Genomic DNA, 18563 nt, shown 5'->3' with positions numbered 1-18563 from the left:
TCAGAAAGACGGATGACTATGCACCCCACCCATGATCCCTTCTCCGCGCCCACCCGCATGGTGTGATATGGTTAGGAAAGATTTCTTTTGGCAACTTTGCCTCCATATTCTATGGACCCCGAAACGTATTGCTTTATTTTTTAACCCATCTTGACTTTTTACACCTTCAGCTTCACTCCCCTGGCCTTTTGCTAATGTTGCCACGGGGAAACTGATCAATCCTACAGATTATCAGTACTGGCAAACTAGGTTTCCCTTTTGTTTAACCTTTTTGACTGTGCACACAGCATCTTACAATGCAGTGGGGATACTTTAGTATCACTCTAGTCTTTTAGACTTGGGATTTTTGGTTACTTTTATATATGTGCTGTGGCGAGTCAGAATAAGAACAAGGATTCACTTTTGACATGGTGTCATTTATTTTTATTAAAATAAAGAATAAAGTCCATTTCGCCCTATCACTATAAGTGGTTCCTGCCGAGGTTATTAACTAAGGTGCTCGTCAGTCGTCAATGTTCAAAAGTAATAGGTCTGCTGTCCAAAAACTACCCTTGGCAGACCCTACCACTATGCAAACTAATTATGGACAGGAGAATGACTCCCTTCTCCTGGGGTACTTCTAGTACCATTCATTAAGTACGCAATCCGTAAATAGTCTTTTGTGATTTCTTGGATTAAACTCTTCAGTTACTTAATTGGATTATTGGGCTTTCTCTTCTCTTTGGATGTCCCTCTTGGGGGGCTCTCTTATTAGTTCTCCTTTCTTGACTGTGGTGCTCAGCCTACCCTTGAAAGTTAACTGAGCTTTACTGGATATGTGGTTCAATTGCATACTTTGTCTAAGCTCTTTTCCATGTCTTGCTTCCTCTTTAAGCTTACATTTGTGTACAGGATGTATAGTTACTTTTCACTTTTGCCAAAGTATTTGTATCCATTCTTATCTTCCCTCATTCTTTTGACTGCTCAAACATTCTCCCTCTCACTCTCTCTCTAAAGTTACAGCACTTGTACTTCCTTTGTTTCAAGTTGAACTTGGTTTCAAACTTTCTAATGAGACAAGTTAACTGTATGGTATAATGATCACCTTGAGTCCTGCTGTTCTCCCAGTTACCTTTGTTGTGGTAGAACGTCTTTGGGAGCCTTCTCCAGCTCAGGCTCTTTTTCGATTCACAGACCAAACACCTTTTTTTTTTCGGCGGTGCTTTCCTTTCGGTTTCCTGTCTCTTCCCTGTGTCCCGGTCCTCTGTTGCATGACCGTACACCCTGCAGCCTTCTCATGTAAATATTGGCAATGTTGCATGGATCTATGGTCCACCTCGGATTCCCGTCCTTGGTCCCGCTACCACCATCTCCTGTGCTCTTGCGCCTCTGTTCTCCCGTGCTTTGGGTTTGTGTAGCTCTGGCATACCGTATTGCAAAGCTAAGCGAGTATGAAACTCGTGGGTCTCCTTCTCCATCAAGGTTGGCACAGCTTGGGGCCTTCCTCAGCCGACATATGGGTTCTCGCCCTCTCCTCGTTTGTCTCTCTCTGGGTGCACATTTATCCACATATTGGTCTCTCTGGTATTGTAGTTTCTTCGTCCCAGTCTTGGTATTTTACATAGTTTGGTATTGCAGAACACGCCATGTAAGGGATGTAAGCCATTGTATGCACCACTTGAATGAGTTTCTCACAGGAACGGGAGTTCTTGTCCCCTAAAGGGAGGGCGGGGGAAGGGGGGGGGTCACTCAGATTTTTCACTTGTTCTTTGGCCATATTGTTGTTTGGCCATCTTCCTGCCTCCTAAGGTCAGGAAATCCTATATAAGGTGTTAGGCAGAATTATATGCAGTTCCCTTTGGGAACACCACACACAATTAAGACTACAAGTGACAGTACAAATTCACCATTGGTAGAAGCCTGTACTACACAGTAAAGTGGTAGCGATGGCTGAGCAGCCAGACTTATCTCAAGTGTAAGTGAGCAGTATCAAATAGTTACACAAAGGACAGCAATTACTATGATTCAGGCAAACACTGACTAAAGGTTTTCAAGTAAAAGAATATACATTTATTTCACTCTTCAGTTATATAACATTACACCATTATAAGCAACTTAAAAATCACACTCTTAATACACCAAACCACTTCCCTTAAATTCCAGACAAGTTAAGCTCACAAAATGAAGTGGGAGCAAAATGGCACTCCAGCAATTTAAAAAGAGAGGAAAGACAAAGTTAATAAAAAATGAACCACACTAACAGGTAAGTACTCAGGGCAATAGAGCAAGAGGAACTACAGTGAGAGAATAGGTAGAAAAGGCTTAGGGCCAAAGTCAATAGGACAAAAGTCTTTTGCTCAAGATCACACAGTTCAGGGTAGTTCGCGGTAAAGTTCGTGCCACGGATTTCAGACGAGGTTGGTTGGTAAAAAAGTTACTTCAAAGAGAAGAGAAGGACAAGCCCTTGATTGGAGAAAGATTTCACACACTTTCCCCGCGGCTGATCAAAACGAGCAACCGGGTTTGCACAATACCTTAAAACTGAGAGGAAGCTGTAGCTGAGGCGGATGTTCCTGGTAGTTCCTGCAGGCTCACGGTTCCTGAAGCGGCTGTCAGACTGACCCGAAATAGGAAGACTGGAGGGTCCTGCACTACCCAGGGAAGAAACCAGCAGCAGAGCAAAGCAACAAATAAAAGGTGCGCTCATTAAAACCCAAGCAGGGTCTGACCTTCCTGGCTATCTGGCCCACTGTAGCTCTGTACAGTGAATTCGACCAGAGGAGGGGTCCTGGATTGCAGTTTGGGTGAACTGGTTGGTCCCACCAGCTCAGGGGAAGAAGTTTCCTGGAGGATCTTCTCTGTCGTCGGATTCTGAAGATTCAGACCTGCAGCAGGGCTTCACCGGGTGGTTCAGTCATTGAAGGGGTCCTCTTCCATCAGCTCCTCGATGGATCTTTTGTTCCAGTGGCGACTCTGCGTTTCCAGTCCCAGAGACCTGCTTTTTATGCAGTTCTCCCCATTCAGACAGCCTGGCCATCAATCGCACAGCAGGGTGGCTGTCCTGGCAAGGACAGTCCCCTGAGCCAATCGAACAAGAGTGCGACTTGGGTTACCTAGGGAACCCATGGCAGGGGTCCGAAGACCCCTCCCTCACATCCTGCCTACCCAGACTTTCAGGCGCCTTAAGGAGGGCTTCTGTGCAGAAGCCCGCAAAAAGACGGCAAACAAAGGAATCAACCCTGGTTTGGTGCGCAGAGAAGAACACAAGAAAGACTAACAAAAAGAAATGCTGAATAAACCCAGCTGGAGCCAAAATCAAATGTATTTGGTCAAGCGGGTTTATGTTCGAGGCTAATATAATAGCCTAAAACAATACCATGATTATATAAGATAACCGCGGTAGGAAAGTTAGGGTAGTTACCACTGCCACCAGCCAAGTCTTGATGTAAATGGAGCAAAACAGTGCTCCAAGAGCCACAGACAAAAAGGGATAGGAATTAACCCTTTCCAATACTCCATGTAAGATGGGGTCTACTGGGTCTGTAGTTTAAGAGAGACTACATAAAGTTAATGGCAACTTTACATGTTTCTGGGAGATCGTAGTCAGTCCCAGAAAAATGGAGTCAGTGGGAAGTCTAAAAGACAACCCTGTGTCACTGCACTGAAGGTACTCTGTAACACACACAAAAATGATGCTCATGGAGTAGGTGTGGCTCCAGAGCCCAGGATCACACATATGGTAAAAACACACACAGCAAAACACATGTAAGAGTGGGAAAAAGGCTCACACTCTTACCAGGTGAAAAAAAAATCCTAGAAATCCAGCAAAGCTGCAGAGGGACTCATTAGGTAAGGGAAATCAGCCATTTATGATAGCTCTCCCTAACATAAGGTCATGCACTTTCCTGGGAAAGCTGCTGCTTTCACAAGCTAGTGATGCGTTTGTGTGGGTGTGGCTCAGGAAAAGGGTGGGACTGTGTTCCCACTCCACATCTGTGGTACCAGAGAGTCTGGATGTGTGGCAGGAGTGAAACCCACATTGGTCCTCGATTGGACCACTGCTTTCTGACTGTCGGAATGTCTGAATGATACAGATCCTTACCATTGGTGGGCTTGGACTTGCTTCCAGACAGGATTTAGAATAAGAAGACTCCTGCAGCCATTTCTTCATATCGTTGGAGTTAATTATCCTGTGAAGACAAGCAGACAACTCAAGATCTGTAGACAACTCCAGTAGAGGCATACCATCCGTTACCGTGATTGGCCCACTGCAGCAGTGCTGGACTACTTGATCTGCAAAGGCCCTGAGCAGTGCTTCAACCCTTGGAATAGTGGGACCAACCAGTCTCGACACATTCTCGAGGATTCAGCCGTCCTGAGTCTTCGGAAGTGTCCCTGGACCACCCAGTGGACTGACCAGCTCCCCTGTGGGCTACCTCGGTTTGTCGCTTTTAATCACCGCAACCTTCGGTGGTCGCCAACTCCTACCACAAGTCACTCTCCTGCCAAGTTGCAGCATCCCAGCTTCAAGAGATCCTGCTCTGGAAGGTCTTTGATTGCGACTGTAGAGATGCCCGCCATCATCGCTGTGTGGTGACCATCAGTGGAAGTCGCTTGTCTGTGTCCTGCATCAGTGAATCAGGCTTACCTTTGTTAGGGGTTGCACCTTGCACTAGCAATCATCGGACCAGCAACCTGTAGACATCCTGCACTGGAACAGTCGGAAAACCTGCCTAAGGCCACCCACATTGCACCCATCTAATCATCTGCGAAAATTGGAGCCAGTGGGGTAAGTAATTATAATGTATTCACCGTCCCCTGTTCTCCTTAGAATAACTTTTGTAATTCCATTCCATCACATTTTGATCGTTGGATCTAAAAGCTTGTATCTAAAAGATAGGAATATAATAATTTTACTGGCTTGTAACGTTGTTGAATATCTTAGGAACATATCACCACCACAAAAACTCTTCCTACACCAGTCCCCTCTCCTAAGAAGAAGCGTTGTGACTTTTGGGCACAAGGGCCCATAACATCATAGGGATTGGACATATAAAGTTAAGTCATCATTCTTGTGAACTGGTTTAATTCTTCACCATCACTACTTACCTTCTTTTAGTTGTCCAAGTTATTGTATGCAAACCTAAAGCAGACTGTATATACGTGTTTTTGGGCCTATAATAGAGTCTTTTTATGTAAATTTAATTATTGTGTGCTTCACTGTGTGGACTCATTGTGGACCTCTGACCCCACTCACTTTCCCCCGAGACTAAGCCTTGACCACCCTCCACGCTTACTTTGATTGGGCTTGGCTATCCTCTCAGAGTTCCCCTGATCACTAGAACTAGTGAGGCCTCCTAAAATATGTCCATCAGGCCAGATTCTAGAAATCCATTTTAACAGATAACATGGTTTCACAATGGATGGCAGCACTTACCAGAATGTGAGGTCCATCTGGTGCCATTTCAACCCCTGAATGGCATAGCGTTTTCGTCGGACGTTGGCTTTGATCTCTGAACCAAACTTATCGGGCACACCACAGCGGGGTTTCTTCATGGCCCTACCGAAAAAGAAGTAGAGAATAAAAAGTATAAAAACCATCACATCAACATTTTAGATTACGTTCGACGATCAGGCTTACTGCGGCAGATCTCGCTTATTCAAATAAGTATATACGACAAAGTAACACCACAGCTAGGGTTATGATGGGACAAAATAGAGTGAAAGAAAGGCAAGAGAGAAAATTAACAGAGCAATAATGGACACAAAATGAGAACTCTGTAGGAGAAGGGGCGCAGCGGAGATGGAGGGATGATAGAAGACCCCTAGAGTGGAGGAGAAAGGGACCACTTGGACATCACAAAAGCAAGCAATGTAGGAGTACAGAAAGAGAAGAGAGGAGGCAGGCAAAATACTAAGGGGGAGCTGATGGGTTACGTGAAAATGTAAGAGGAAGTAACAGGAAAGGAGCAGTTAAGATTGTTTAAGGTGAAGGTACTGTGTGAGAAAATCTATCAAGTAACCTTTATTTTTGTGTCTGCACAAGATTATGGACTACTTCAGTTCAGAAATACTAGATTGCCAGGTATTTTTATTGAACTTTTTATACTAGAATGTTCCATTGTGCTACAATAAAGCAATGCCGATTATATTTGCACACGGGGGACAAGGGGGCCACAGAGGCAGGGAACAGCCATTTACAGAATGGCACAGGTGCATTCCCAGTTGCCAAGCCACGATGATGCAGTGGGAGTGCTGGATCAATTTTGAAGCAAAAACTGCTTGACAAGAGGCATCTTTCTTGAAAGAAGGGTTTTCTGGATTTGAAGTCCTTTGGTTGAGCTCTAAACATGGGTGTGATTTTAGGGGGGGGGGGGCAGGGGTTTTTGTCCCCCGCCCTAACTTTGACGGCACACTATTTTGTCCCCATTCATTTGGCTGGGGCACCTTTTCTTCAGATGTCATGTCCCCCCCAACATTTTCAGCAAAGTTACTCCACTGGCTCTCAAGATGAAGTAAAGATTGTTGGGACAGCCACCCACAGAGTTGTGGTGAAATCAGCTACATTAGGAAGCAAAAACTCTTGTTTTCACATGCGGACTGACTGGATTCGGGCTTATGATGCATCTATGATCCTTGGGCTCCTTAGAGTCCATGGTGGCAGATAGAACGACATCTAGTAAGTACGGCAGACCATTAGAGAGGACATGGATTCTTTTGAGACAAGTCTATGTGCCATTCGCTCCTACAAGGTCAAGGACAAGAAGTAATTGCTGCTAAGTCTCCTTTAGCAAAGCTTGCCTTTGAGAAAGCTTCAAAGTCAAGGCCAGCATGCATGCGGATAACAATTGCGGACTTTTGTGAAGTAGCATGCGTGGGGGGTTTTGATGGGTGCAGTGTCAGATTTGGGAGGAGTACTGGTGTTCTGAGTGGGAGATACCCACTTCCCAAAAACCACTTATTTAGTGAGGTTATGAGCAGGAAAGGTGGAGATGGGACGGCAAGATCCCGGCTCCCCATTTTTATGAAGATGGATGGGGTCCGAGGTTAGGCATGGAGGCCAGAGATCCTTTGTTTCTGGGTCCACTTCTTCCTTCCAAATTCTTCGCTCTGTACTTCATGCAGTAACCACTGGGTGGGGGGCATCATAATAAATGGGCAGAAGTTGTGCCCTTCTTAGTTCCTGGTTTGCTACTTAAGCCTGAACTTGTAGCTAGAACACTTGATCAAATTGCTCCAACTTCCAAAAGAGCCCAGCTTCAGTCCTTGATACAATCAAGCCTTCAGCAATGTTCCTTGTCTCGAAAACACAGAGTTTGGAAAGAGGACATGGAAAGGGAGATTGTGACGAATCAAATAGGACCTTGGAGATGGAGGAAACATTGACTTCATCTCTGAAATGTTTAGCAAGAAAGTAGGGTTCTGAAATCAGTCTGAAGTTCATGGAGCCGAATGCCAGGAGGAAGCAGCCAGTCATCTATGATTAAAGCACACGTTTGCAGGACACCCTGCATTTCTACACGGTCATCTATGATTAAAGCACAAGTTTGCAGGACACCCTGCATTTCTACACGGTCATCTATGATTAAAGCACAAGTTTGCAGGACACCCTGCATTTCTACACGGGCAATGGTGGGCAGAGCAGAATAATTTTCAGAGACAAATCGAAATGCGAGTTCCTCACGGCGGGCAGGGTGGAGTTTTAACTCTGAGCTCGTATCGGAGTTCTCTGCTAATCCTGCACTCATAAGGTTAGAGCCCCAGCAGATCTTTCATCATTGCCAGTGAGATTAAATGAGTGAGTGCCATTAATCTAGGGTATATGAGCCCTGGTTACAGTGCAGGAGGAGTCTGGCATGAATTGTGGTATAAAAACGTGCTAATATTCTTAATTTGCCAAAGCCGCTTAATAAGAAACAATCCCATAAAGCAATTGTTAGACATTTGAGCCAATGCCTTGGTTTACATGTCTATTGGCCAGTTGCCAGCACAATCCAGGCAAATAACAAAATGGAGACATCTTTGAGGCATGGATTTTCCCCCTCGTCCACAGGATTCAGGGACAGAACACTGGACACTGACTTCCCGTGCCGGGAAGTTAGCCCCCCCAAAGGAGTCCCATGCTAGGGGCTGAAAGCGAGAGACATACGTCTGACTGGCACCCTGACATAACAGATTAAGTTCCAGGGAAGATTACGCATTGGAAAAGAAGGTTTGAGAAACGCATCTGACAAATTTGTGCTCCGACTATCAAAGGACTGTATTGTCGTAGCAGTGAAATAATTTCAGCTCCATTTTGCGGGTCACTGCAAAGGCAGGAAATGATTAAATGACAAAAACATCAAAGACAAGAGATTGAATGTCGCCAGATGCCAACATGATGCATGCTACTATAGCCGTCAACGAGATCAACTTTATCGGGTGAACTAAAACTTCAAAAATAAGCTAGAAAACATTTATGACTTGGGGAATGCCATGGAACAGCAGCGGGAAACATTTCATAAGGAAATAGAAGGGCTACTTCTCCAGCATGTGGATTGGCACCTCGTCTGGAGTGTTCAGGCGGCACCCAATGCTCCCTCTGAAAGTAAAGCCTAAAAAGAGTGATCATTGAAAAGGGGTGCAGTGAAGGATGTGGAGTATAAAAGATGTAGATAGCTGCAGCTCACTGGAGCCGGACCATTGTTTTGGAGACGGACTGCTGCGTCAGCATTTGCCTCCTGTTGAAGTGTGGCTTGTGAGACAATGTGGAAGCACAATGCAACCACCCCAGGGAAACAATGAAGCGGGATTGAGAGCACAGATGTTAGGGCTCAAATGTAAACTTCCTGAATGATCTCTTGGGACTAGCATGGCAAGTCCAGCTGGAGTTCAACATGGTCCCTTGTAAATTTAGGTCACGGTTGTCCAACTCTGAACCTTGAGGGCCGGAATCCTGATGGGTTTTAAGGATAAGCCCCATTAATAATTATGACGAAATGTGCATACATCACTGTATGCCAATGTATCTCAGGATGCGGTCGAACGGACCGCATCCAAAAGTTTGCATGGACTAAAAGTCTGAAAAATGCTACCACCAAAGGTTCGAACCACCAAAAGTTCAAACCTTTGGTGGTAGCATTATAGGTAAGTATTAAAAAAAAAGACTGCGGGGGCTCCGGGGGTGTGTGGTATAGTGAGTGGGGTGTTGCGGGGGGACACCCACGCAGCACACACGAAAAAAAAAAAAATTCAAAATAAAACAGGCTGCGTGGGTGTCCCCCGCAACACTCTGCTCACTATATACTTTACAGTATAGTGAGCGAGGGAAACCCCTGCAGCCCCCATAAAAAAAAAAAGACAAAAGAAAAGGACCCTGCGGCACCAGTTCCCGATCACGGAAGTGAACGGAGGTGGCGCCGCAGGAAACCAGCGTGAAGAAGAAAGTTAGTAGGGTATGGTTATGTTGGGGGTGTGCTGAGGGTGTGGGGTGCGTTATGGGTGTGTTGTGTGTGGGTGTGAGTATGTATGTGTGCTCGCATGAGAAAGGTGCAAACTTTTGGTAGTTTGCACCTTTCTCATGCGAACGTTCCGGCCGCGGCCAGAGCACTTAGATTCGAATGAGGGGTATCCTGGAAACCCAGCATGAATCTGGCCCTCGAGGCCTGGAGGTGGACAACCCTGCTTGAGGTCAATGGCAGGCCGCAGGGCTTGCAGTCCTCCATCCTGGCTGTCCCTGTGGTCGATTTGAGTACAGAGAATGTCAGCATTTGGTGGAACCGCATCTTATTATCAAGCCCCAGAGGCTTTTGAAATTACACAAGGATCTCCGCAGAGTCCTTGAAGAGTGTAGAAGAGGAGATGATGCAGGAAGCTCAGAGGATGGTGAAGGTCGAAATATTGCAAGGTCAAGCACCCGGTAGTTGAAAATGACCAGGATCCAGTGACAGCAAGGTTTTTACTAGGCAAACCAGAAGGCAGCTTCTTCACAAAGCTGGGCCAGATTCCTGGACAACTGATGGAGCAGAGGGTTTAGAATTGGGACTTAAAACCTTCCTTTCCTCTTACTAGATACACGTCGCTGTTGCTAGCCCTGAATAAGCATAAGCCCTGGACAAGGCAGATGACCAGAGGAGGGTGATGCTCCCATTATGAATAAGGCATGCGCTGCTAGTACGATAAAGGTCTTGTACGATAAAGGTCTTGTCACTGGATAAAAGTGGTGGCATTCAAACAGGAAAGCTGAGAAGCTTCCAAGGTGCACCAACGTTTAAGATTGCAACTAATAGACAGTAGTTCTGCACAATAGTACTTTGGCAATACCGGGCTGCGCTCTAATGCTAACAGGATGTGCTCCAGGGCCTTTAAGCCCTTTACCTTAAGGTGGAAAGGCAGGGAGAGGGTTTTAAAGAGGAAATGAAAGATTGAGTAACCGCACAGCTGCACCGGCCTCATTTGAGAATCTGGATTGCATTTGTTAGCCTGAGCCCCAAATGCCTAAAAGATCCAGGGACAAGAAAGACACTCAAATGAGGGTGAAACCAGATTGGTTTGGAGTGGAGGCCATTAAATTCTATGGATGGCTATGGTGTCCGACATGAATTGCCAAATGAGAGCGAGTTGATAGGTATAGGAAACGTCTCTTGATTGAGAATAAGCCCCGATTTAATATCCCAAAGAATTCATGGTCCTCTTCTGCTGAAAAGGACCCATGTTTTCAGGTCTTAACTTGTTGGATAGGAGACCCCTGCTAGGCAGGGTAACTGCACCAGCATCAATCGGCAGTGCTCAAGAAGCATCCATCAGGACAAAGCAAGTTTTTATAGGTGTTATGAAGGGACGGGTTCAGGCAGAATCGCCAAAATGGACAGAACAGAACCCTATCAATGGCGAAGTCTGCCCGTCACTAGCGGTTCCACTCTCACAGTTTAACTCCAAAGAGTGCATATGAACACAGCAGAACTCCAGCATTTGGTGCAAATTCTCACAGAAGATATGATATTTTATTTATATCGTGCTCATATACAAGTGTTTCAGAGGTAAAGGGAGGGGAACAAGGAAGAACAAAAAATAAAAACAACGATATTACTAGGCCCAGTGACATTAAGAACGCGCAAGTGCATGGAGAAGGGAAAAGGGGGAAGTGCATGGAAGGGGAAGAAGTGGAAAGTGCAGAACAGAGGATAGAGCAGAACAGAATAAAGAATAAGTTAAATAAATAAAATGCAGGCAATGAAAAGGTGGTAGTGCAGACAGCAAGTGGCAAGTGCAAGATTAGTCAGATAGGGTATATCTGATAAGTGCAGAAGAAGAGTGGGGGAGACAAGGCAAACGTTGAATGTTCATTCAATTTACGAGAACAGATTTAACCACCCCCCAGGATCGCCCCCCAAAATGTTTACTTGGTGGGTGCCAGGGGGCACTTCAGCAGTGCGGAACTCAACAACCGCACCCCATTTGAGAAGTCTTGCACCAAATTATAGAAACTGCGTGCAAGGGTACAGATTTTAAGAAGAGCAGAATGGAAGTGAATTGTTGGACGATGAGGGGCAGAAGGAGAAAAGCAGTTAAGCTAAATTAGGATGTGGTGAACAGAATGGGTGGGTGGAGGGAAATAGTGGGTGGTGGTATATCAAAAGACAGGCGCAGAGGAGAAAAAAAGAAGACCAGAGGACCAAGACATGGAACGGAGGATGCACTTACATAGTGGTCTCCAGGTCCACCGAGCCAGTCACCTTTAGACCATAGAAGCGTTGCATGGATGCGATGGCCGCCGTCACAGACTTGGGCGAGCGCTGCGCGTGGGTGCGCAGGTCTCCTGGAGGAAGGTATCCATACTGCTGCAGCCAAGCCTGGAAGAAGAGACACCACATGTGAGCATTGGGAAAGATAAGAGGCGTGAGCATTTAAGGGCGGTATGACGAAGGATAGGATGAAGAGAGTGAGCACCAGAATAAACACCATTAATACATCAAAATCCCATCCCACTCCGGCTATACTTGTTGGGTCAACATTTTAGGGTGCTTGCTTCCAGGACCACACATTCCTTAGGGGACGGGGATAGGTCGTAATCTTAAAAAAAAAAGGACATTCGTTTTTCTATTTAAGAGAGCATCATGGCATGGTTGTCATTTTAGTTTTTTTAGTTTTTATGTGAGATACTTTTTGTCTAGCTAACGCAAAATATAGCAAAGGCAATTTTCCACTTACCACATGACGGCCAATCATGGCTCCGAAGCACCATAGGAATAGAGTGGGTCCGTTCCACACCTGGACGGAAGGGATGGACTCCCCAGCAACTTGGTCTATGGCCCCCTGCAGCACTCACTCGCTTCAGGCCGTTATCCATAGCATCACACGCCATTGACAAAGATACTAGGACACGGCCTCTCTGATACCAATACCATGGAAGTGGGATGGGGAGAGGGGTGGCACTTTAATTGGTTGAATGCCGTCTATCGGATAGGCTGCATCAAGTAAAGCTCAGCCACTTTCCATCTAAAGGAGCCACCATATCACGTGGGGTTCCCCTGAGGTTCTGAGATTTCTTTGTCGCTCTGCTCTGGCAGCGGGAGACTTCTGGCCACGATTGTAGCAGCCTTCGCCCCACCATTTCAAGTCAGGGGTGGTCTTTGAAGTCACCATCCGATTATTTAGGGGTAGTGACGATTTCTAACCAGTTACTCCCGCCATCTAAAAAGCGTGATGCGTGACAGAAGCCAATGCCTGCATGGCTTAAATACCGACCTACCATTTGTAAATCGGATTCCAAGAGTCTCTCTGGGCCAATCCAGTGAGTCTGTATCAAACACCAGAAGCAAATCTAGAAACCTGGGCATGTTCTATGGTCAGAGAGTCATCACGCAGGTAAATATTACAAACCCCCACCTCTGCACACACTGTAGAAAATCTCCCACTTCTACCAGAATATGGCTCCAGTAACCTAGAAACTTGGAGTGCCAAAGAGGAGTACTCCATCGCTGCCTTGGAAAGGAGCGCCAGTGGTTGACTGTCAAATGGGTCTGAAACCTTGTGTGATATACACCAAGCTGGACTAGAGCTACCGCAACCCAAATATCAGGAGACTATTCAAGCCGAGAATTGCAACTCACTCCTGGATAACCAGCTCAGTTTTATATAGGACATTACAGGTCTGGATGTAAGTATCTGCACCCCTCTACTCAGCCTAAAGCAGCTCCAAGCACACTGGGGTCTGCCCGGACTCTGGATAGGGCCCACAAAGAGGGGTGACCTTATAAGGTCAACACAACCTCTAATCCGGAGGGAGATGGCCAAACAAAGCCAGTGACTCGCAGGCAGGGCGTAGCTGACTAGGAAGCCACTTCACTGGCCACTACACTGGGCAAAAGGCAACTTTGCAATAAAAACAAAAAGGGGCACCGTACTGAACCTATAATATATCACAACTTAAACAAACGCTGCCACCAGCTTGCCAGGAACACACTACATGGGAGTAAAACCCACCCAGGGAAAATAAATTGGGGAAATGGGACCCCTTGCACTCGCAGCTATACGGATTGGGAGGCCCACACAACAAGGATCATTGGAGGACAGGGGCCCTTCTGCACCGACAGCCTTAAGGGCTTGTTTGTATTGATGCAAGAAAAGGAGTTGCAATGTAAGTGCAATGGAAAAGGCACTTCACTTGCCATGGTAAATAAAAAAAGTCCGAAAAACAAATCGGTCCACCTATTTGCTGGGGGTCTCCAAGAATGAAACTAAAACCAGCAAAAAGGCAAATATTACTCCACAACTTTATTTTAGGTATTTATTACGTGCAAACCTATAAATTCGAACCTGCACGTATTTTGGAACATGTAAAGGAGTTGTGGGCGTAGAATAGGGCCATTCACACCTCTTTGTACCAAAGTCACCCAACTGAATTTCGTGGACTATTTGGCCAACTCATTCAGGAGGCCAGGCCATCTCTTCCAATACCTGACCAAGAGGCTCACAACAAACAGTACAAGGGCTGAACACACAACATGGAGGTAGTGAAAGGGCAAGCCTCGTCCTAGAAGATGGTACACAGCATTGAGAGCAGAGAGAGGGGGCATGTGTGACTAATCAGACTCCGTGGCAGTGCACAACAAGGGTAACCAGACAACCAGAAGAATGTTGCAAAGTCAATAAAATAGACATGGGATATCAAAAGCTGCGAATATGTCGCGACCAGAATGGCCAAGGCCACATGATGGAGGGTATAGCAGAGTGGCCTTCATTTCAGCAAGGTTTGGGGTATCTTCCGGTCATAAGGTCAATGGCAGCTCCTCAAGGAGCTTTAATAGTGTGAACATTATCAGGTGGGGAGTTCTTTTCGACAACGTCAGTGCAGGTGTGCACTAACGAAGACATTTGATGGGGTCATTACTCAGGCCAAGGGGGTGTGTACATCTATTACTTTAATGCATTCCTCTTCTTGCGCCCGTCCATTTTTCGCACCGCCCAGTCCTTCCTCTCCACAAACTGTTATTCTATTCCATATCACTACTACACACTGCTCTTTCTTTTTAATTTATATTTTGTATCCATCTGGCCGCTTCACGCCAGGGTCTCCCTGCAGTTGCAACAGGGCCTGAACTCACCCTTTAGCCGGGAAGTTCTCAGATAAAGGATTTCACACAATGCCTCTTCCTAAAACGGGGGCACTGACTGTTTCACAGAAGTTGTCGGGTACGAGATGGTGTGTGTAAGGGGGCGCTTAGGGCAAGTTATATCAAAATAAATAGGGGGTACGGGTTCCCAAAATCCCCAGGATGTTGGATCCAGGAAATGGGGTAGAGGAAGCCATATGCCACTCAACCAAGATTGAATGATAAGGAATGACAGAATCCACCAAGATTGAATGGTTATTAAAGGATGACAGAATCCACCAAGATTAAATGATAAGGATGACAGAATCCACCAAGATTAAATGGTTATTAAAGGATGACAGAATCTACCAAGATTGAATGACAAGGATGACAGAATCCACCAAGATTGAATGGTTATTAAAGGATGACAGAATCCACCAAGATTGAATGGTTATTAAAGGATGACAGAATCTACCAAGATTGAATGACAAGGATGACAGAACCCACCAAGATTGAATGATAAGGATGACAGAACCCATCAAGATTGAATGATAAGGATGACAGAATCCACCAAGATTGAATGGTTATTAAAGGATGACAGAATCCACCAAGATTAAATGACAAGGATGACAGAACCCACCAAGATTGAATGATAAGGATGACAGAATCCACCAAGATTGAATGGTTATTAAAGGATGACAGAATCCACCAAGATTGAATGATAAAGATGACAGAATCCACAAAGATTGAATGGTTATTAAAGGATGACAGAACCCACCAAGATTGAATGGTTATTAAAGGATGACAGAATCCACCAAGATTGAATGATTATTAAAGGATGACAAACTACGCTTCTTCAAAGCATTTCTGTGTATGTTTTTTTCCGCATAGGTGAACTTTTGGGTTTCGAGCATTTGACAGCATGAAGTGGCGATGGGGTTTGGGTGGGAATTACAACACTTCCAAAGTCAGCGCACACTCGAGGCACTTTCTATGGCAGAAGGCGGTTAAGCTGTGGGGTTGTTTTGCAGTTAAGCAGCGCGCAACAGCGAAAAGGGGATATGCAGGGCTGAACTGAATCAATAGAAAGTAGTGCATTCTCAAATAAGAATGCATGCCTTTTTTGCACGACTAATTGTACCCGGGCACGCACCCTTGAGACCACTTATGGCAATTGCTACATCTTAAAGCCCATGAGGACAGTAACTGCAGTCAAAACGACCAGTTTCAAATTCTAGGTCTTGAAACCGTCCCAAATTGGTCCACACAAGCAACCATTATTGTAGTCGAGCTCTTGGGGCGGGGCATTGCCATATTGTTAGTAGGACCAGGGATCCCAAATGGCATTGCACCTCTCTCCCCCTAGAGCGTGCAGTGCACCTTCTTCACAGCATTGCACCACTTCACCCGCAAAGCCCACCCAACTTCCACTAGGCCAGCACAGTGCACAGATTCCACGATGCCCTCACCGCTCTGCCTGTGCCCACTTTCTCTGCCGCGGCAGCGTGCAGACTTCTGCTTGATCCCAAACCAGTTTAATAATCTTAACGCCCAGAGGCGGTGCATTTCTTCAATCATACTCAAGCTTCCTACACACGAATGCTAGCTTCAATGATGTGCATGTGCCAGCCTGCCCTCTCTAGGAGTGGGGCAGAGGAATTCCCTTTCCACTCAAGACAGCAGGTGAAGTTCTCCAGCTGCTAGAGCCAAATGAGCCCTGCGTTTAATGACTCTCCCTCATTACCATTCCATACTACAAGATTCGTGACCGCACATTTACTTCACATGCGTGAGTTCTCTGCAGTGCTGCACACTAGGCTGAGCTTGCAATTCTGCACACTCGTGTGTCACACACACACACCAACACAGCCGACTCATGGACGCCACACTCACTGTCACCAAGCCAATTTATGTCCAGTACTTTACCAAGATGTCCCCCAGCACTCACTGACACCAAGCAGAAATCTTTCAATGCTGCAATCGCAGGGGTGAGACACTCACGGACACCAAGCAGAGCTCGTTCTTTACTGAAACTTGTTAAGCACACACTCCCTCACAGCAAGGCAAGCCGTTTAACTCTACAGACTCACGGTGGCCACGATCATTAGCATCAAGGCAAGTCTTCCCAGGTTCGGAATCCATAGGGCCCCAACACTCTCCACCATCAAAACAACCGCTCCACAGTTCCAGGGCATCTTGAGTCCTACAAACAGTCTCGAGTTGGGCTCCCTAGTATTACAAGCTCGTGCTAAAATGTAATATATTCAAACAAATATTTATTTACAAATCATCTCCTAACTCACTCCAAAGGGAAGTTTGAGAAATCTTCACTCGGACTATTCCCCAATCCTCCAACCGCAGCCATAGTCCCAGTGCTCATCCAGATCCTCTTTACGTGTCTACACCGGTTAATACTCTGACCATCTTACACTCCTCGGAACACTGGCCACATTCTAAATCTCATGGCCAGTTCTTCCCTGGCTATCCCACTACATCAAGAGTCCAAGGTGCTCCCAGTGGAAGTGTCCCAGGGCGCCAGCAGGTACTTCATTTCAGTGAACTTGTGCGCCAATTCCCAGGGGAAAAATGCCAAGTCTTTGGTCTTAATACACCCTAAAGATCAATAGTCCCTACATACTGATCACACGCTGCCAATATCAGATCTCCGACTAGCTTTTCCTCATCAGCTACAAAATGCTGGCCCACTGCTTCAAAAAAAAAAAAAAAAAAAAAAAAGACCGACATCCCAGGCAACACCTAAAACCATTCCTTCTCCACTCTGCGTGTTCGGAGCCTCACTTTCCTCTTCAATAGCAAACTCCAAGCTATTCGCCCTCAAATTCACTGTCAGTTTTGTTCGCTGCTAGACTGAACTTCTGCAATGTGAGCCCACCCACAACCTTCAGAGTAGACTAAATCCTCGCCGCTGGTGCTCAGCCAGCTCGACCCACTTCAGTAGCTTTGGCACCTGTACGATTCTAATTTCACACATTCCACTGATTTTCCTCTAGCGGCACCAAGCTGGTTTTCTTCGGGTCTGCCACTTGTCCTTTCCAGGCCACCAAGTATGGAGGCATGGTTATTGACAGGTTTGAAGACTAAACGCAGTGGTCATACACTGCATGCCAAAAGAGGCCCCTCCGATCACAAGCCCAACTCCACCCCGCAGTGCCAATTATCACTTGTACTAGCTCCAAATGAATCTTACTCTTGCAGCCAGCCACCCCGCTCAAAGCTTATGGGCAGATTATCGAGCTTCACCACATTCAACTCAACGGACACTGAACTTCCCCCAAAGCTCAAACGGACAAACTAACTGTGGTCGTCTAGTGACGCCATCTTCAAATGACCATCATCATAAGCACCACAGGTTAAGATTGCAGTCTACTGGAGCGTTCTTAAGCACCACAAGCTGCATGCTGTGCAATCTAGTGTTTCTGATCAAACGACTTCCGGGTGTAATACAAAGGATTTCTTTGCTTACACACATTTCTATCACTCGTGGATTCAACACATCCTGAAACACTGCCACATTTGCCAGTCTCACTATGGACCCATTCTCAGAGTTCTCATTGTTTTTTCCCGAAACCAAGCTGAGCTTTCACGAGTACCACATTCTCTTAATGTGGCATCACAGACATCTAGCAGAGTTCTGCCTGAACCCAAGGTCACAAGTGGCCAATGCTGTGTGGGCGTGCTTGCCAGTGCTGCAGCCTCATATGTCCCCCAACTCACAGACTTGACTGTTACTGCATTCTATTGGGCCCCAGACTCACCTGCACATATTAGAGCAATATTCCTACTACATCCTTAATGATGACAGAGACACACACACAAACAAGCCCACATCTTCCCAGTACTGCAGACTTGTTACTAACACAAAGAACATTGTCAGTAATGCTGCCTCATGGGCCCACATACTCTACCAACAGTACAGGTGCATGGCCCCAAAATCCCTTCCTCTGGGCTGTTGAGAGTTCGGCTCAGTGGAAGTTCCAGTTGGGAGCGCCC

At 46.1% G+C, this 18563-nt stretch overlaps 1 protein-coding gene across 1 annotated transcript in view; it reads right to left on the bottom strand.

The window, feature by feature from the left end:
• The window catches only part of MMP14 (matrix metallopeptidase 14), a 102765-nt gene that overhangs the window by 40362 nt on the left and 43840 nt on the right, over positions 1-18563 (bottom strand). Inside the window, exons 2-3 of the mRNA XM_069633860.1 lie at positions 11662-11810; positions 5417-5539 (exon numbers count right to left, since the gene is read on the bottom strand). Coding sequence (XP_069489961.1) covers positions 5417-5539; positions 11662-11810 — 272 coding nt within the window. The remainder of the gene's footprint in view (positions 1-5416; positions 5540-11661; positions 11811-18563) is intronic.

This window comes from Ambystoma mexicanum, chromosome 13, assembly GCF_040938575.1.
Source record: "Ambystoma mexicanum isolate Mex_15411 chromosome 13, UKY_AmexF1_1, whole genome shotgun sequence".
In the NCBI taxonomy this organism is placed as follows: Eukaryota; Metazoa; Chordata; class Amphibia; order Caudata; family Ambystomatidae; genus Ambystoma; species Ambystoma mexicanum.
This window is presented reverse-complemented; position numbering and strand designations above follow the sequence as displayed.